The 21,570-nt window shown below is 39.8% G+C and overlaps 2 protein-coding genes across 2 annotated transcripts; both read right to left on the bottom strand.

Moving 5' to 3' along the window:
- Nucleotides 1–10,632: 10,632 nt before the first annotated feature.
- On the bottom strand, nt 10,633–10,989 carry LOC109220154 (uncharacterized mitochondrial protein AtMg00810-like). The gene has a single exon (XM_019384617.1). It carries the CDS (start codon nt 10,987–10,989, stop codon nt 10,633–10,635), a length of 357 nt encoding a protein of 118 aa, XP_019240162.1.
- Nucleotides 10,990–11,544: 555 nt separating this feature from the next.
- On the bottom strand, nt 11,545–16,149 carry LOC109220153. The gene is made up of 2 exons (XM_019384616.1): nt 15,949–16,149; nt 11,545–12,297 (listed from the first exon to the last, which is right to left on the bottom strand). The coding sequence occupies exons 1-2, from the start codon at nt 16,147–16,149 to the stop codon at nt 11,545–11,547; spliced, it is 954 nt and encodes a 317-aa protein (XP_019240161.1).
- Nucleotides 16,150–21,570: the final 5,421 nt, after the last annotated feature.

The raw sequence follows: 21,570 nt of genomic DNA, 5'->3' as shown, positions 1-21,570 counted from the left end.
AACGTGCATCTGAGCATCTGTAGCATATTGGATAACACTCGAAATTCATATTGAAGTTCATTGATAACAGATAACACACGAGACCTTTGGTTTTGAGTTTATCAAGCTATGAATTCATTAATTGAACCCAAGCTCTTCAACAGCATTCATGCTTACAACTATCCTGATGTCGAGTATAAATACTAGTAAACAAACTCAAAGTTATTTATTAATTGCAAGAGTTCATACTACTCGAGCATTAGACTACTGAAATAGAATGAAACAGATAAGGCAATTCATGAATTCAACAGTCCATAATAAAGCAGTACAGTCCACACAATCCAGTTTAGTATACAAATGCAGATTCAAAAAAAATCCTGCAACTAGTTGCAATACAAATGCAACTTCAGCAGAAATGAAAAACAGTGCACTTCATTTCATGTCCAACTTGGAGATTACACGACATGTACCTGGAATTAAGTCACAAGGAGAAGAAGAATAAGAATCAGCAGCAGCAAATGACAAAGCAGCAGTTCAGATCTAAGCTCACAACCCAGCAACCAATATCAAAATCAGTCCAGAATCGAGATGTGAAAACACAGCACCAATGTCAACCAAATAGACTCGGATAAATCCCAAATCGACCAAAATTAAACCCAGGAAGAACTTCTGAAACTTCCAGCAACTAGAAATTGAGCTAAGAGATGAAAATCAACAATTAACACTCGAAATCAATCCAGAAATGCAATATAACAGTATTTTTTGGTTTTTCTATAGTATTTTCTGTTTGTTTTTGGATTTTTGGGGCAGGATCTCAGATCTAAGAGAGGATTTTGAACTTCTAAGGATTTGAAGTTCAAATTTTAGGCTCAGATTTGCAGAGAGGGTTTTGGGGGGAATTTTGGGGTTTCAAACTTGTTCCCTAAGGCATTGAGGACTGCTTTTTATAGGCATAAGGGAGGGCAGCCCTTAATTTTTCTTAGTTTCTTTTTCAGTCCCTTTTTATTTTCAAACTGGTCCTTTACTTATTAACTTGTTCCTCAAGTTAGTACCCTAAGTTTACTGAAATATGCACTAAAGTCTTTCTCTAGAAGATCCTGGAAAACTCTAGTGTTAACTACCATGTTCTACCCAATCCCAAATACCCAAATTATCCCTGAACTTACACTAAAATTGTAGCTATAACCAAACAACTTCCTAAGTTCTGAATTGAACTTCGACTGAAAAATGTAATCCTAATTCACTACTATCTAATTTTCTATTAAACTCGGCAATAAACAAATTAAGACTAATCAAGCCCAAACAAATTCGATTAACAACTATTGAGACACAAGATTAAACTAATATCCAAATACTAATCTAACCAAATCAAACACATCACTCAACTAAAACCAAGAATCAAATGAACTAAAATCTATATGGCTGAACAATTAAGCACAAATTAAATCACCAAATCAGAACAGAATCAAACAAAAATGGGAATTAACCTAAACAATAAACACTACGGGAACAAACCGACTCATCGAGATTATACCTACACATTTAATACCTAAGCATTATACCTAAACATTTAGCTAACAGTAACAGACAGATAGATTGATATTAAACTAGGCTATCAATTAAGACTATGCAGAACTTAAAACAACATTTCAAAAACACGAATCGAATTAATAAGAACTAGAACCAAAGAAAAACAAAAATAAAAAGAGAAGAGAAACTCACTGATTTCAGACTTGATATGATTAAAACGTCGAAATTGATTTCCGGTTAATGTTATCTATTTCGTCAGAAATAGGCATATAACATTAACCAAAAATCAGCTGACTTCAAAACCTCCCAAAATAGGTTCGATTGAACCCTAGATTTGAAATTCGGCAAGTTCCGGCAGGATTTGAGGGGTTTTGGTTAGGGATTAGGGATGAGGGAGGTCAGGGGAGTGTAGGGTATGAATTTGGGGCCGTTTGGACAAGGTAAGGTTTTGGCCGGAGAGTTTAGATTCAATATTCGAGCCGTTTGACTATGATTCGAGGAAAACCAATACTAGATATGGAAAGAGGAGGACGAGGGGAGATTGGGGTGTTAATTTGAAGTGGTTTGGAGCCGGCGCCGCCACCGGAGCCGGTGAGAATTTGGTGGCGGCTGGATTAGGGTTTTGGGGGTCGGTCTTAGAGAGATGAGGTGAGGGGGACGATGAAGGGGGGAGGGGGTAGGGGTCTTAGGACAGTTTTATATCAAGTTTTGGTTAGTTCCCAGTCGTTGGATCAAAGATCCTCGACGGCTGGGATTAAACTATGACCAAACGACGTCGTTTGGTGAGGCAGGGGAGACGGACCGGGTTGCTGGGGTTGGGCCTGGGTCTTTCAGGGTTATTTCATTTGGGCACAGCCATTTTGGCCCAAATTCGGGTCTTTTAAGAGCAGTCCACTTTCTCTCTCTTTTTTTTTAAAAAACAAGTTTTCTTTTATTTCTTTTATTTCTATTACTTATTTTTGTTTTCATTTTGTACTTTTTATATTTTTCTGAAAAATGCAAAAAAAATTAAAATAAAGACCTAATATATTTTCAAAGTTAAGCTAATTAATTCCTAAAATTGTTTAATATCTATTTCGTGACAAATTCAACAATTAAAAATGCAAAAGTGGACTATTTTTGTTATTTTCTTCATATTTTGTTCTAAACATAACTTAACCACTAATTAATCCTAAAATATGAAATTAGATCCTAAATGCAAATGTCAAGCGTATTTTTTATATTTTCATATGAATTAAAATGCACAAATAAAATGCAAACAATTAACAGAAAATAACACAAAATTCACACCTTGTAAAATAATGAAAGAGAATCATTTTGTTTGAATTTTTGGGAATAATTCACTTAGGGCAAAAATCACGTGCTCACACTACTCTTAGCAGTTAAGGATGTCTACGTTATTCATTCCCGTAAAGTGATATTCTAGCATGTCTAAGTATGTATCTAGCCCCTATTGAGGTATATGATAGAAATATTAATGTTTATAATATAGGGATACATGTACATGCATCTTCATTCATTTACCACCGTGCTACGACCGGTCTGGCAGTTACCACCAGTTAGACAGTCATGTAGTATTATTTACCACCGGTTAGGCAGTCATGCATATTCATTTACGATCGAGCTATGGCCGGTTGGGCAATTATACATTTACCACCGAGCTATGACCGGTCGGGCAGTCAAGCATTTACCACCCAGCTACGGCGGTTGGGCAGTTATACATATTTACCACCGAGCTACGGCCGGTTGGGTAGTTATACATTTACCACCAAGCTACGGCCGATCAGGCAGTCTTGCATTTACCATCGAGCTACGGTCGGTCGGGCAGTTACCACTGATCAGTTGGGCAGTCATGCATCATATGATATGGATAATAGAAATAGTCTCAAAGAGAAGCATTATATATGTAAGTATGATAAGTATGCATATACAGTGACACTTCAGAGATTCAGGTTGATTCTTATATGTCTTTAATTAATGTTGACTTATTATTATGTTTCAGTTCTGCCTTACATACTCGGTACATTATTCGTACTGACGTCCCTTTTCCTGGGATGCTGTGTTTCATGCCACGCAGGTGTAGATAAGCAAGGTGAGGACCCTCCACTGTAGGCTGCCTCCAGATATCATCTTTTGGTTGGTGAGCTCTACTTCTTCTTGGAGTATTGCCGAGTAACGTTCTATATATGTTATTTTGTTTTATGAGGATGTCGGGAACTCTGTCCGAACATATATATTATGGTCATGTTTTCCTAGAGGCTTTGCAGATAGTGTCTTGTGTATAGTTAGGTATGACATGTCAACAGCCTTGTCGGCCCCTATGTATCTATATAAATCTTTTAGAATTAGTTATGTGAGTTAAGTTCTAATATTATTACTTATATATATAGATTTAGCCTATCCTGGCCCATGACGAGTTTTATAGTAAATAAGGATAAGGTACGTGGCGCTCGGTTGGGTAGGCACCGGGTTCCAGTCGTGGCCCCTCTGATTTGGGTCGTGACAGGTCAGTCTTCCCATTAACCTCTGAACCTCTTTCACATTTAATAGCTGGTCGGGAATGTCCTCGATTTTATTAGAATTGACTTTGATCCCCCTTTGTGACACCAGGTAACCGAAGAATTTACCGGAACTTACTCCGATGCACACTTGGAGGTGCTTCATATGATCACCTGCATTCAAAGACTTAACCAGCATATCATCCATGTAAACTTTCATTGTTTTTCCTATTTGCTTTTCGAATATTTTGTTCATAGTCCTCTGGTAAGTGGCTCCGGTGTTCTTAAGCCTGAAGGGCATTACATTGTAACAATATGTGCCAAAGTTCATTATGAACAAAGTCTTTTCCTGATCCTCCGGCTTCATTTTGATTTGGTTGTACTCGGAATAGGCATCGATGAAACTCATCAACTCGTGCCCGGTTGTCGCATCAATCATTTGATCAATGTTTGGCAATAGGATGAGTCTTTTGGGAACGCCTCATTCAGATCCTTATAATCTACGCATATGCAAAATTTATTATTTTTTTTAGAACTACTACTATGTTAGCTAGCCAGTTGGGATACTTTACCTCCCGGATTGAATCAATATCAAGCAATCGAGTTACCTATTCTTTGAGAAACCTATTTCTTACCTCGACAATAGGGCATTTTTTCTTGCTTACCGGAGGGATGTCGAGATCCAGGATTAACTTGTGCATAGACACTTCTGGCGGGATACATGTCATATCCGCATGCGACCATGCAAAACAATCAACATTAAATTTAATTTTTTTTTATATCCTGACCTGAGCTTGGGGTTTAGTCCTGTCCCTAAGTGAAAATTCCTCTCCAAGAATTTCTTGAACAATGCGACTTGTTCGAGTTCTTCCGTTGTGGATTTGGTTGCGTCCGTTTCTTCTGGTACTTGAAAATATCTTGGTACCTGATAGGATTCCGATGGCTCCTCCCCTTTGTCGACTTCGTTTGGCTTGGGACCGGGCGCTAGTTCCTATAATTGCTATGGCGCATGCTCCTTCCCTTTACTACTGGAAAGCGAGATCGCATTCATCTCCCTTGCCGTTGGTTGATCTCCTCTTATTTGTTTAATTCCCTCTTGAGTTAGGAATTATAGAAATTTATGGTATGTTGATGGCATGACCTTCATCTCGTGTAGCCATGGTCTTCCAAGAATAATGTTATAGCACATGCCGCCGTCTACTACTTCAAACAGGGTTGTCTTCATGACCCCTTCGGCATTTGTGGGGAGCAGGATCTCCCCTCAGGTTTTCACACTTGCTAAATTGAACCCGGCGAGTAGCTTTGTGGCCTGAATGATGCTTCCGGTTAGTTTGGCTTGTTCCAGCACTCTCCAAATGATAATATTGGTTGAACTACCTGGGTCCACCAAAACACATTTAATTTTAAAATCTAGATCATTAAGAGAAATTACCAGGGCATCGTTGTGCAGTAGTAGGAGTCCATTATCGTCCTCCTCCGTGAAGGTGATATTGTCCTCGATGACTTTCTGGAGTCTCTTGTTATGGTCACCGATACCTTTGTCTTTTTGCAGCTGAAAAGGTTACACCATTAATCTCGTTCCCCTCAAAAATCATATTGATTTTAGGACGGGGAGGGTCTTCTCCTGTCTTCGAGGGTTTCGCGTTATCCCGGTTGTGGCCGTAGTTATTTTTAGCCCGGTCGCTTAGAAACTCTCTGAGATGGCCATTTTTCAGCAATGTCGCCACCTTCTCGCATAGATGTCGACAGTCCCCAGTCCGATGGTTGTTACTCCCATGATACTCACACCAAAGATTAGGATCCCTCTAACTGGATCATATCTCATCAGCCTCAGGAACCGTGCTTCGTTAATATTCCTCATCGCCGACACTAATTCCACCGCACTAACATTGAATTTATATTCTGACAATTTGGGGTAGGTGGACTCCTGGGAGCCTGATACCTCTTTATGCTGCAATGATATGTTATTCCAGCCACAATCAACTCTCTTATCGGTAGTGAACCTGTCCACCCACTGGAAACCTCTACTGCATCCTTCGGCCCTCTTGTAGGGCAAAAACCGGCCTTTAGAAGACCGTCGATCTGTGTCGAAGTCATCCTTCAATTTTTCCTTATTCTTCACTCGGTCCCGACCCTTGGTTGAAGCCGGGAAACCGAGCTGGTCATCCTCTATTCTTATCTTTGATTCGTAGCGGTTGTGGATATCTGCCCATGTTGTTGCTTGGAACTCAAGCAGATTTTCTTTCAGTTTCCGAGAAGCGTCAGAGCTCCTCGGGTTCATCCCCTTAGTAAATGCCCCAGCTGCCCATTCATCTAGCACGACCGGTAGCAGCATCCTTTCCTTCTGGAATTAGTCACGAACTCTCGCAGCAATTCGGACTCTACTTGCGCAATTCTGAATATATCGGCCTTTCGAGCCTGCACCTTCGTGATCCCGGTACGGGCCTTGATAAAAGAATCTGCGAGCATCTATAGAAGAATCCGCGAGCATCTCAATGGAATCTATAGGGTGCTCAGGTAGAAGTGAATACCGTGTCAGGGCTTCCTTTGTGAGGGTCTCCCCAAAATTCTTCAACAAGACTGACTTAATCTCGTATGGAGCTAACTCGTTTCCCTTCACCGTCGTTGTGTAGGTGGTGATGTGCTCCTGTGGGTCTGAAGTCCCATCATATTTAGGCATGTCCGGCATTTTGAATCGCTTCGGAATTAACTCCGGCGTCACGCTCGGTTTGAATGGCAACTAGGTGTATTTCTTTGAGTCCAGTCCTTTCAACATTGGCGATGCACGGGATTTGGTCCATTCAGGTGTTTATTTCCCTTATAAACCGCATGAGTTCGGTTTTAAAGGGATCATTTTCGTTATTGCTACCAGATCTGTTGCAGTTCCCCCCGGCCCCGTCAAAGACGACCTCACCCATTGAGGTGTGTTATCAACCCTTTGTGCTGTTTGATTTGCGGGAGCATCGGGAAGAACTGGAGCTCTTCCGTTCTCGTTATTGGAAGCACCCAAAAATGCTTGCCTCAACTCTGTGATGGCCTGATCTTGTCGCGAGAGATGGCCCGTAATACCCTTTTTTTTTGTTCCCTCAATATTCTCACCGTTTCCGCAATGTGCTCGTCTTCAGCATCATCAGGAGTTATCTCCCGAATGTGTCGTGGATATTGCCCGTCATGGAGCGGCGTGGCTACATCCTCCTCGTTGCGGTATTAGTGATCGAATCTTCGATTGGATCTACTTAATTTTTCTACTTAATGATTGGATCTACTTAATTAAACAAATGATTGGATCTACTTAATTTTTCTATTATATTAGTTTCTACATTTTTTCTTGGAAGAATAATTGGGAAAATGTCAAAATTAGACCCATCTATTATTGTTTACCCGTAAAACGGCACAGTTGAATTTATAACATGGTTTATAGGCAAGATAATCGATTTGATCCCAAAATAATAAATAAATTAAATAAAATGCAAGACTTAGCATTAAAATCGAGATAAGACAGCAAATAGCTTGGTTCCGAGATAGAGCTTCCGAAGGCAGTAATAAGAATATTAATAGACAAGAAATAACGTTTTATTGAGCTTTTGAATAATATATAGCATAAGTTTGTCAGAAAATTCGTGTAATTTACAATGGTTGTTGAAGTCACTATTTATAGTTGCACCTAAGCAACAAGGTCCTAGGATCAAGCCTCTCTTAAATGACAATTAAGGAGGCCATTGATGAATGTGTAACGGCGGGCTATGCATGCCAAAATTCTCTATAACGGATTGTGTATTTAATACTAAAAGACATTCCTCGTTGAATGCCATCGGGTGGCAAACATTATTCGTTTGTCTTCATTAGCAATATTTCCTCCGGGTTCTTTCGGGTGCCAACCGAAGTTGTTGTCCCCGATCTTGGTTTATACTTGCCTCGCTTTTTGTCTGTCTCTGGTTCCACGTGTTGCTCTATTATTCGAGTATATAATACGAACCGATTTTACCCTATACAATTATTGAAAATATTTTAAAAGTTACAAGTATGCAAATCATTTCATATTTGTCGTGATTCTAACGGAACTCCGGCATGGACCGGAAAGCGTTGAACCCAATCAACATCTTGACACGATGATTCACATGCCAAAATATTTCGGAAAGTAGTTTGATTAAAATGAAAACTCAAATATTTTTGGGAAGGTAAAGTAGGAACGCAGCTTACTTTTTCAACACATTTGACTTTCGATCTTTCAGCATCCCAAAGGGAGATAGTTTTCCATTGGACGATCTATGTCAAACAGTCAAAATAAACACGATTGTTATCCTATATTTCCGCCCAGTAGCTAATTAGTTACTACATGATTTTAATTTACACATCTTTGACATGATAAAACACGCAATTAAAACTTTATACTACCCTTGTCCCTAATGTACAATCCATCCTGGCGTAGAGTAGTTTCTATGCCTTTACCCTTTTTTGAGTCAACTAGTTTGGTTTGATTATTTAAGTCTACTTACTAACTATATTTGGTCAAAAGTAACAATGTGTACCTGGTCCTCCTCAAATTTATTTCAATGGTAAATAAAATGTTGGTCATTTCCGAGGCCAGTTATTACAAATATAAGAGGCTAGTTCTTGTATCTTTTTTTCCAAAGTCATTTGAGCTGTACTGTAGTCAGGGTATAAAAAAGAAACCGACAAATCGCACCAATCCGATAATTCAAGTCAAATCGAGAAAAGAAAAACCCGACTATGGTTTGGTATTGGAAAAAAAACCCGACCATAATTGGTTTGATTTGATTTGGTTTTAACTAAAGAAAGTCAAGCCGAAACCAAACCAACCCGACATTACATATATAATTTTTTTTAGATATATCTAATATATAAATATACTTATTGTGATGTAATTTATGAATATTTCTTAAACTTTTTCATAATTTTATCTTTTAAGGTATTCTTGTTTCAAGGTTGGACTTAGAACTTTTGAATACTCCAATAAGTTTTACAACCATTAATATTAATAACTTAAATAATGTTAACAAAAGCTCAAACCAAAATCAAATCAATACTAATGCTAACAAAAGACATTCAAATTCAATACTAGGAACAACAATATATTGAATATCTATTTTTTGTTTGGCAGCGATTTATATAAAAATGCATAACCTGTTTTTACTTTTTCTTTAGCGTTTAGTCATGTTATTAATACTCCCTTATTAATCTACTTATTTTAGCATGACTTAGTACTTTTAGATTATGTTTATTTTTATTATGACTTTTAATTAGCAATATTTATATTACATAATTTTATTGCCTTTATTGATGAATATTTTAGGATAATTCCATGATACATCTCATATTTTGTATTATTTTCTTGAAAAATATCTAATATAGTTGTATCTTACTAGGATTAAAGAAATATTTTGAGCACAAGTTATATGTTTTGTGCTATGAAGATTATACCGGAAAAAAATGAGGAAAACCCGAGAAAAATCGAGATTGAAAAACCCGAGTTTTATTGGTTTGGTTTGGTCTTTAAATTTAATAACCCGACACAATTGGTTTGGTTTGATAATTACAAAACCCAAACGAACCCAACCTGTGTACACCCCTAGTAGTCAGAAACAAACCTCAGCTCATATGATTGTCCGAACCTGGTTCAAGAATTGAAAATATTCTTAACCACCGATAAGATTGAAGTTTATCCGAAACCATTATAAATTAGGAGAATTTGCTCTATTATTATGAGCTAAAGGGTGTGTTTGGCATAAAGGAAAATATCTTCCAACAAAATATTTTTTTTGAAAAACAAGTAATAATCTTATTCATTTTCCGATGTTTGGTACGCAAATTAAGGAAAATAACTTCTCAAGAGTAACAATTTAAATACAATAAACATGAAGCCATAAATTTCGAAACAACAACCTTCCGAACCCACAAATTTCACAAACTTTCGAACCACTAAACTTTCGAAACCGCAAACTTTCGAACCCGTACACTTATAATTTCTAAACCCGTAAACTTTCAAACACACAAACCTCCGAACTCATAACTTTAGAACTTGTAAAATTTTGAACCTTTAAACCGAAAGATAAAAAAACTAAAACTGAAAATATATAAAAACAATAATATTTTTTTTCCAGGAGGGGGGAGGGGGAGGGGGGAGGGGGGAGGGGAGGGGGCAGGGGCGGAGGGGGGAGGATGTGCAAAAAAACGAAAAACAGAAATTTGAAATTACAAAAAAAAAGTTAAAATAAAACTTTTGTGCGCGAGGGGGGGGGGTGACAGAAAAAAATTAAAATTCGAAAAAAAACCTTTTTGGAGAGAGGGGTAGGGTGGGTAGGCATGGGGTGGGGTTGGGTGGGTGGGTGTGGGGGTGTGGGGTGGGTTGGTGATGGTGGAAAAGGTTGAGAAGGAGTTTTGGAAAATGTTTTCCCTTTTCTTGATAAGGAAAACAGTTTCCTCCAATTGGAGGAAAATTAATTCATAAGGAAAATATTTAAGCCAACCTAACATGGAAAAATTGGAAAACAACAACAATAACCTAGTAAAATCCCACTAATGGGGTCTGGGGAGGATAGTGCGTACGCATACCTTACCCTACCCCGAAGGAAAATCGGAAACATTTTCCGGAAAATATTTTTCTTCATACCAAACACGCCCAAATAACTTCTGCTACTGTAGAAGCAAGACTTCTATACTCAGCCTCAGCTGAACTTCTTGAAACTGTGGTTTGCTTTTTTGACTTCCATGTTGTTAGTGAGTAACCAAGTTTAATCAAATAACCTGAGATTGATTTTCTAGAATTTGGACAGGCTGCCCAATCAGCATCACAATATGCTGACACTGTGTTGTTGTATATGCTGGAGAGTAGAATGCCTTGCCCAGGTTGATTTTTGATATACCTCACAATTCTTAGGGCTGCTTCCATGTGAGACTTATTAGGCTTTTGCATAAATTGACTAAGTGTTTGTACACTGAAAGAGATGTCTGGTCTTGTCATTGTAAGATATAGAAGTTTACCTATCAACCTTTAGTATGGAGCATGATCCTTTAGTTCTTCATCTAAGAGAGTAGTGGGATCAGTCTTCTTGATATGTTCATTATACTCTTTGGTGGTAAGTTTTATGTTGAGGTCCTGATGAGTTGTTACTGGTTTAGCAGTTGCAAGGCCAGTTTCAGAAATAAGTTCTAATGTATATTTCCATTGATGTATTATTATTCCTTGTTTAGATCTAGCGAACTCTATGCCTAGGAAGTATTTTAGTTCTTTTAGGTCTTTCATTTTGAAGGCTTGTTGTAGGCTTGTTTTGGTTTCTACTATTAATGTTAGACAATCACCTGTGATAAGCATATCATCTACATCGACAAGTACCACAGTAATACCTTCTGAAGTTCTTTTGAAGAACAGAGAATGATCATGTTGACTCTGCTGAAATTGTGAATTAGTCAAAGCCTCTGTTAATTTTGTGTTCCATTGTCTTGGAGCTTGCTTTAATCCATACAAGGATTTTACAAGTCTACAGACTGGTCTATTCTCCCCCTGACTTGTGAAACTTTAAGGTAGTTTCATATAAATCTCATCAAATAAATCTCCTTGTAGAAAAGCATTATAGACATCCATTTGGTGAATATGCCAATTCTTAGTTGCTGCTAAAGCTAGAACTATCCCGATAGTTTTCACTTTCACTACTGGCAAAAAAATTCCTTGGTAGTCTATACCTTCTTTTTGACTGAACCCTTTTGCTACTAGTCTGGCGTTAAACCTCTCTACTTCACATGTGGCTTTGCACTTTACTTTGTAGATCCATTTGCAGCCTATAGGAGTTTTGCCTGCTGGTAAGGGAACTATGTACCAGGTGTGATTGTTTTTCAAAGCTTCAATTTCAGCTTTCATTGCATCAATCCACCTAGGATCCTTTGCAGCTTCAGAATAGGTAGTTGGTTCAATTATATTTGATGCTGATGCTATGTAGGCTTTGTATTTGGGTGTGATGTTGTCGTAAGTAAGAAACTTTGATAATTCATAAGGTTCATCTTGATGAATATTAAGAGATACAAAGTCTTTCATCCATATAGGTGGTTTCTTACCTCTGTAGAATTTTCTAAGTTCTAACTCTGCTGGAAGAATAGTTGATGTAGTATGAGACTGTTGAATCATTGGTGTTTGTGCAATTACTGTCTGTTGAACTAATTGTTGTGGTGGTTCTGATGTGAGAGGATCCTGTAGTTGTTGAGTTGATGGTGCTTTTGTGATCAAGTCTTGTTGAGAGGTTGACTCAGAGAGTGATGAACTAGTTGATTGTGTATTCTGCTAATTGTGTATGCTTGCTTTAGGATTGAGCAAGTTGCCAGGACTTGTGTATAATGATGATTGACCTTCAGTAAGATATGGATTATATAATGATTGATTGCTTCTTTGAGGAGCAAATATAGGTTGACTTTTGCTCTGTTGGCTTTTAAATGGGAAACAATCTTCCTTACAGATGACATCTCTGTTGACGTAGTTTTACCCAACTAGGTCGGGATCGAATCTAAAGGGAGGTAATTTATTTGGAATTAGGTTTATATCTAAGTCTAGATGCGGGTTTTGCTTTTATACACTTCCACAAATGTTGGGTTTGATTCTACTTCTAACTCTAGTCTATTGTATGCAATATTTGAAAATAAGTATAATGTTTTTGTTGTTGATTTTCAAGGGTTTAAAGAGACTAGGGTAGTGACTTCTACCTAGGTGGATATCTAACGGGTAGCAAGAATCTAGGGCAAGCTTGTGATTAGAATGGAGTTGTAATATAGCTATCACACCCAAGTACTCACTCTATACCTCTCGGTAGTTTGAGTAATTTTTCCCAATTTGACTTTCTCAAGTCCAAATGGGTATTCATGCAATTCAAGTGATATTAGCTCAAGTCGGGTATTACTATCTCTAGGTTTAAGCCTTTAATTGGGGCTATCAATTTCTTGAGTTCACCCCAATTCCTTGTTATCCTAGTTTTCCTAGACTTAGTCCCTTTCTCAAGTAGAGACTAAGTCATAAAGGCGTGAATCAGTGTTTGCAACCACTAATTCTATTGTTCTAGCAAGAACTAGGTTAAATATCACTAACCCATACACATTCAAGCCCTAAAATTTAATACCCATCAAATACCCACACTAGGGTTGGGTCCCAACCCCAGCTATGGGTCTAGCTACTCATGGAAATAACAGAAATCAAAGATGAAAAGAAGAAAAAATTCATAATACTAGATTAAAGGATGAAAATCTAATGTTAAAAGATGACTCTAGTACAAAATTTCCAAAAACAGTAAACTCAGCCGTCTCAGGTGCTCCTCTATTACATAACATAACCTAAAAATGAGAAAAAGTTCTATTTATACTAAGCTGAAATTTTCGGACAAAAATACCCATGCAGAGGTTGTGCGGCCGCGTAATTCTGAGCGTGGCCATATTCTTGCTTCCGCGGCCGCGTAATTCTGATCGAGGTCCCGTTCTTAAGATCTGGATCTAGGTTGAGCAGAGTTTTACGGACCGCATAGTTTCAATCGCGGCCGTGAAAGGGACTTTTGCAGCCGCACAATTCTGGCGTGGACCGCACTTCTTTCTTTTGCTCAAGTTGTGAGCTCTTTGATTTTCATGCATCGCAGTCCGCATAAATTCCATCGCAGCCGCAGAGAGACTTTCGCGGCCGCACATTTCTGGTGCGATATGCGCTTATCATTTAGACTAAAAATGCAACTCTCTGAATTTCCCTTTCGCGGACCACGTATATCTTATCGCGGCTGCGTTGTGGTTTTCGCGGCCGCACAATATTTATGCGCTCCGCGTTTCAGATCTCTCGGCCCAATCTTGGTTTTTGTTCATGTTTTGACTCCTTTATGAGTTGATTATGATTCCCTTGGTTCATTTTGAACAATTCCTACAAGCAAGCACATTACATTAGTTTCCAGGAATACCTTCACACATTTTTGGGCTAAAACACAAGTAAAAGAGAGCAAATAATAGGTTAAAATCCCTACTTATCAACTCCCCAAAACTTAAGTGTTTGCTTGTCCTCAAGCAAATAAGGTAATTCCCACCTACATTAAAACAGAAGGATATTTCAGCTGCCCTAAGGTGAATCAATCATGCATCAATTGGGACTAATAATTACCCTCAACACAAATGAATTATCAACAACAGCATGCTTTGACTTTTTGATTACCATAGCTCTGATGTGATACTAGAGCATCAAGAGTTGAATTAACTCACCAAGGAAGCTCTCTCTATTACTTAGGTCATTGTGGAACCCAAACTCATCCTCCTCTACTATCCCTAAGCAAATCTCACTTTAGAATGTAACACTCAAAACAGGGATTGTGAAGAAGTACGTCATCTCTCTCAAAAGAATGTCACAAGTCCGGCTCTAAGTACCATAAGCTTGCCCCTTATCTAAATCACCACTAGTGTAAGCTCACTCAACTAGAAATCATATAGGGCTTTTGCGGGGATGTAATGAAGGCTTTTGGACCAAGGTAGGACTTATCGACATATGATGGTTTTATCTTTCCTTAAGCACTCCATTTTCTCATTTCGGCTCATACTTTCTTGACTCTTTGAGTCATTTTCTTCTTCCTTAGGGGGACTAGAAAGACACACTGTCACTCTTTCTTGCTCATGACAATTATTTTTCTCCTTTTCTAATCATTCCATGCCTTTCATCATTGCTTTCTTTGAATCCCTTCAATTTTCACTTTCTTTTTGACATATTTCTTTTTGGCCCCTTTCTTTCTTTTCTTTGCCTTCCCTTTTCTTCATTTCTTTTTGTTCTTTGTACCTTTTATCACTTTCATATTCCTCGTCTCTCCCCCAAACTTATTCTTTTGCCAATTGTTTACCAAGAATGCCAAGAAAAGATCGGGTTCCAAGAGAGGATCACTATAGAACGGATAAAGGCTTGTAACGTGGTTATTGAAAGAAAAAAGGCTTCGGCTAAAAGGGATTGACTAGGGATATCATATTGGTAGGCTACGGAAGCTTTCAAGTTTCAAATTGGATCAAGGAGATCCTACAATCATTTCTCAAGTCGAGCTACACTTACAGTTTCGCCTAGACAGACATTCAGGGCAAGTTCTAGACTTATTGGCACGGAACTTGGAGTTGTAATTCAATACCTCAGCTCTCAAGTTGCTGGATTGTTAAAGAGACAGAGTCGAGGTCCCACAACAACCCTAGCTAAGATTGAACATCACAAATGGCTCAAAGAAATCACTCGTGATTGTTTTAGTCAACAAAAGAGTCTAAAGGTCACAACTAGAGCTATTCTTTGCCAATCACTTGTTTCTAACTATAAAGTCGAAGGTAAGTGCGTTAGTACCAAGTGAAGCCTGCTTGAGACACTTTTATTCATTGCTACTATTTACACCAAAACATAAATGGACTCAATCCCTTAAGAAGATTGTCACGCCATCCATCGTTGGGAAGAGCCACCCGGTTCATACAACATCCACCTTTGGAAAGAACCGTGGCAGTAAAAAAACCGAAGGCTTATTCTCAACATAAAACTTAAAAAAGAAGCTAACAAATAAAAAAGAAGCTACTAAAGGAAATAAGAAACTATGCTATTAAGGTAAAATAACGAAAGAAGTTATAGAGTAAACTACGGAAATTGAACTGAATATATACAAACTTAAGGTAAAGCGAATATATACATAAATGGAAATGAATATATACATCAAATGGTAAAAATATCAACATACCAAAAGTTAAAATAACGAATATATACATACCAAAAGTGAAAATAAAGATAAAGAAAAATAGTGTAATGGTTATTACATACCAAATGTCATCAAATAAAAATGTACCACCCCCCAAATGAAAGATAGCATTGTCCTCAATGCTAATAACAAATAAGAACAAGGAAAAGGGGGTAGAGAGTAAAGAAAACTCCCTATGTGATCTCTGTCTGCATTGGGTCCTCAACCTGAACAGGGTCCTGAACATCCTCTAATTGTATCTCGATATTCTCTGACTGGGGGACTACGGGGTTGCTGAGCATCTGAATCAGCTCCTCAGCAGTGTGTGATGCTGCAGCTGGCTCCTCAGAGTGGCCGGCCGCTGCCCCTGGTTCCTCGGGCTCTGCTACATGTGATGCTGGGACTATCTCCTCCATGAGAAGGTCCATAGGTAAATCTCCCGCATGTGCAATCTTCTCAACCTCTTTGCTCAACTTCTTGATCGACTCCTTTTGAGTCTTTTGTAGTTTCTTCACCTGCTTCCCCAAATTCTAGATTACCTTCCCATGTGTATCAAGAGTCTCCCGGAACTTCTTCTGGTTGTCCAGAATCTTCTTCAATGAGTCCGCCACTGATTGAGGTACCTGAAGCTCTGCTGGGACCAAAGACTATGCTGCCACTGCACTGGATATGGCAGACAGCTTTGTGGTAGCTGCTTGCATCCAATTGTTGAGACTGGCTAGTGTCTGGGAAACCCTCAGTGCAGTCTGAGGGTAGGTAGAAGATGAAGACATTAACAGTGGCATTGAAGATGTAGGAGGCATATTTTCTACTCCGGTAGAAGTACCGGTTGCCGTGGAGGGCTCGGAAACTGATCCAGTGGCCACTACCCCTGGCTCTTAAGACTGGCCAGTGGAGGTAGTGGCTTTACCCTTGAATTTAGGGTTTTCCGCTCCCTGGAGGTGATACCATGAGAAACGCTTTTTAGCCTTCACCTCCACATCAAAATGTCTCGGCTCAACCCCTTGGTCTTTGAAGTACTTAGTGAGGAAGTTGGGGTAGGGATAAGATCTTTCTTCTTTCTGGATTGCGTTGGAGATGTTGTAGTCAAGTTCCCTACATTAATAGGATATCCTGCCATGATGGAAGCTACCAATACTGCTCGGGAAAGTGGAAGGACATTTTCATGCTGGCAAGGGTTAAGACGGCTGCACACAAATGTTTGCCACCCTTTTGCTTCAAAGTTGAGGGTGTTTCTGACTATTGGCACTCCTATTGTGAGCCATACAAGTGTTATCCCCGGAATAGCAAGAAACTCAACTAGCCATGGGCGAACTGCCTCACCTAAGGCTAGCTTCTCCAAGTATTGCACCACCTCAACCTCCTCAACCCCTACATATGTGTTCAGTTCTTGGCCATCAAACCGGATTTTCAAGTTCCGGACCTTCGTCACTTTTGTACCCTTTTTATATGGGCAACGTTGTCATAAAACTCATTCACGAGGTATTCATTGGCATCATGCGGATGGTTGGAGAACCATTTCCATCCTTTTCTCTCCTAGAATTGCTTTAGAACATTTGGATTGTGTTGGCTCAGGTCTTTGGTTATGAATTGTCACTCAAGAGTTACCGACCTTTAGGTCCACCATTCCCAAAATTTTGCATAAGCTTTCTCACTGACAAACCTATCAGCCCACACCTTCGAGTTCCTTGATCGATCCAGGCTCCCACAATTGTATCACCCCCTCTCCCGTCATCCGGGACTTCATCGTCGTCATCTCAATTGATTGGAGCTGAGGGAGCATGTGCGGAAGAGGGTTCAGAATCTTCTATACGCTCTTCCGAACCCCAGATGAACCCTCAGAGGAGGAGGACTCATCAACCAAATGCAATCTCCCCGGGAATTGTTTAGACTGGACTTCCAGTTGTGCTTGCCCGGAGTTTCCTTCAGAAGCCTCCTCAGATGGGACATACTTACTAGTCTCAGAAGTGTCCAGGTCTCTATTGGCGGTTGCTTTCTTGCCGATTACTTTTTGAACTTACAGAGGTATGTTGGGTTTGCCTCGATCCCAGCCTCGGGAGGGTTCTGCCCTCCCTTTGGAAGTATCACCTCGACCTCGGGAACACACCATTGTCTGCAACACACAAGTAGTGAAAGTCAGTTAGACTTGGGGTTCAACATGTGTTAAAGCATTACAGATGAAATGAAAGACAGTACTTCTCAGAATAGGGCAGCGCGGACCGTACAAAAGTGAGTGCGGCCGCCAACTGCCCATCACGGTCCGCGTAAAAGTGAACACGGCCGTGAAGAGACCAGGATCAGACTACTGGCTCTCTAAAGTTGATCAGCCGCGTACTGCACAAAAATGAGTGCGACCGCAAAAGACCCATCGTGGACCGCACAATTTTGTGTGCGGCCGCAAAAACAAATGACTGAGTCTCTGAAGTTCAAATGTGCGGACCACACAAAATTTAGTGCGGCCGCGAAAGATCAATCACGGACCGCATAAAAGTGACCGCGACCGTAAAATCTAAGCAAATAGCAGTGCCTTGGAACTAGGGTATTGCGGTCCGTACAATTTTGTACGCGGCTGCATACCCTATCGCGGACCACAAAATAATGTGTGCGGCCGCGAAGTTCAAATTAGTTCAGCACTAAAGAAAACTCGTTACTAGGGCTTTCACTAATTATACAAGATTTATGGAAATTAACCATGCAAAGCTACTAACCTCAACCCCCATTATGCATTTTAACACTACCCATATGATTCTAAGCAAGATTTAAGCATCATTTTGACATTATGGCATGAATCTAACCCTAACTAAAAAGGAAAATTAAAACAAAGTGAATAGAAAAGAAAAAAAAATTGAAATTGATTCATTGAAATGAACATACCAGTAGTAAAATGTAGTAGGAATCTAATACTTGATGAGTAAAAGATAAGATTGAAAACAATGAAGTGTACTGTGCTCAAGGCTTGTTTGAGAGGTCAGAGTGAGTAAAGTGTGAATAGTTTCAAGAAGTCATATTTATACTATGACCACAGTGACCCATCGACTTACCTGAGTGCGGCCGCAAAATTTTGTCACAGTCCGCACTCTTTACCTGTTTGTAGCTCAGTTGGACAAGGTCCGCAAAAAATTGGCAGCGGCCGCACAAGTTGTGCGGTCCGCGGGATTATGAACACGGCCGCAAACTCTCATGGACTTTTGACAGGCAAACTTCAAAGAGTTGGCAATTTCCATCATCCAGCTGTGCGACCGCGCACAGATTTGTGCGGCCGCGAAGTGCTTGTGCGGTCCGCATAATTTTGGGCGCGGTCCACAAAATTTCACCACTTAGCCAACTTTTTCCTTGTCAATTTCCTGAGCTTCACAACCAACTCCTACACACACTTCACAACCAGTTAGTCCAAAACAATGCCTAATCTAAGAAGAAAATCAAAAGAAAGGAAAACACATGGGTTGCCTCCCAAGAAGCTCCTGATTTAACGTCGCGGAGTCACATGCACCACTTTAAGGGGATCGCTCCACTTTGACTTTAGCTTTCTCGAAAACATCCGTAACCGAGAGTTGAATAAGAGAACAAGGTCACATTCATTAAATTATTTGTTCCGGATATACTTATCATGTAGGTACTTCATCTTGTCCTTATACAAGGACGAACTGGAGTAAGCATGGAACCGGAACTTATCAAGTTCATTCAATTGCTCCACTCGAAGATTGGCGGCTACATCCCACTCAAGGTTCAACTTCTTCAATGCCCACATGGCCTTATGCTCTAATTCCACCGGGAGGTGACATGCTTTCCCAAACACCAACCGATACGGATACATACCAATTGGAGTCTTGTAAGTTGTTCTATAGGCCCATAAATCATCGTCAAGTTTCCTTGACCAATAAGTCCAGTTTGCATTGACAGTCTTGGATAGAATACTCTTGATCTCCCTGTTGGAGACTTCAACCTGTCCACTTGCCTGGGGGTGATAGGGGGTTGACACCTTGTGAGTGACACCATACTTGGAGAGTAAAGTGTCAAAGGCTTTGTTGCAAAAATGAGAACCCCCATCACTAATAATGGCCCCTGGGGTGTCGAACCTTGTGAATATGTTTTTCGTCCAGAAAGCCAAAACACTCCGTGCTTCATTGTTGGGCAGAGCCACAGCTTCAACCCATTTGGAAACGTAATCCACAGCAACAAGAATATAGGTGTTCCCACACGAACTCACAAATGAACCCATAAACTTGATACCCCACACATCGAAAATATCAATCTCAAGGATGGTGGTGAGAGGCATCTCATTCTTCTTGGAAATTCCATTGGTCCTTTGGCAATCATCACACCGCTTAACAAGCTCGCTAGCGTCTTTGTACAAGGTAGGCCAATAGAATCCACAACTTAGGACCTTTGTAGCAGTTCTCGCCCCACCATGGTGACCACCATAGGGTGAAGAATAACAAGCTTCAAGAATACCCAATTGCTCTTCTTCTGGAACACATCTCCTGATAACACCATCAGTGAAAATTTTGATAAGATATGGCTCGTCCCAATAATAATCCAAGCAGTCCCATTTGAGCTTCTTTATTTGGTTTGAAGAGAACTCATTCGGGACAATTCCGCTCACAAGATAGTTAGCCATATCGGCGAACCAAGGCATCCCGTTCCAAGACATGGAAAGGAGTTGTTCATCCGGAAATGAATCATTGATCTCAAGGCCATCATGGGGCCTCCCCTCCTCTTCCAAACGGGACAAGTGGTCCGCCACTTGATTCTCACTCCCTTTTCGGTTTATGATTTCAAGATTAAATTCTTGTAGATGAAGTACCCACCGCATCAATCTAGCTTTTGAGTCCTTTTTACTCATCAGATAATGAAGCGTCGCATGATCGGTGGGAACAATCACTTTGGTACCCATGAGGTTGTGATGACCCAAAAGGTCATCACTTGTTTTTAAATTAAATTCTACGTCTTGAGGCCTTAAAAACCTCTTTTAGCATCACCTCAATTTGCGTGCGCAGACCGCGCGCGTAGCCGAAAAGCCTATATGTGAAAATCTATGAAAAATGATAAATTTTGACTATACAATGAATTAATTTGACTTCGGTCAACGTTTTGGGTAAACGGACTCGGACCCGTGATTTGACGATCCCGAAGGGTCCGTAGGAAAATATGGGACTTGGGAGTATGCCCGGAATCGAATTCCGAGGTCCCAAGCCCGAGAAATGAATTTTTGAAAGAAATTATTTTCTGAAAAATATGAAGGTTTTTGAAAGTGAAATGTTATGTGAAACCTGAGATATCGGGCCCGTATTATGGCTCCGGATCTCGGTACAGGTTCAATATGATTTATATGTGTTGTCGGTAAAGTTTGGTAAGAAACGGAATCCATTTGACGTGATTCGGACCTTAGATGCAAAATTTGATGTTTAAGAAGTTTTGAGAAATTTCATTGATCTTGAGGTTTAATTCGATGTTCATGATGTTATTTTGGTGATTTGACTACACGAATAAGTCCGTAGGATGTTTTTGAGGTTGTGTGTATATTTGGTTTTTGGAGCCCCGAGGGCTTGGGTGAGTTTTGGATAGGCCACGGAGTGCATTTCGGACTTAGAACATTGCAGATTTTCTCAACTGGTGTATCAGGTCTGCAGGCTTCGCAAATGCGAAGCCTGGATCGCAAATGCGACAAACCATCGCTGTCACACCTCCTATTTACACACCTACCCCGAAGGAAAATGTATAAGGGAGTTTTTCCATTTAAAATGACATTATTCGAAATGGGATTATTTATTTATTTTTAGAGTCGCCACTTGGGATAGGATTGGCTTTTGGTGTCCCAAGTCACCGGTTTAATTTGAATCCCAAATCGA

Source organism: Nicotiana attenuata, unplaced genomic scaffold, assembly GCF_001879085.1.
Source record: "Nicotiana attenuata strain UT unplaced genomic scaffold, NIATTr2, whole genome shotgun sequence".
NCBI classification, from domain to species: domain Eukaryota; kingdom Viridiplantae; phylum Streptophyta; class Magnoliopsida; order Solanales; family Solanaceae; genus Nicotiana; species Nicotiana attenuata.
The sequence above is the reverse complement of the archived record's forward strand: the minus strand, read 5'-3'. Positions and strand labels throughout refer to the sequence as shown.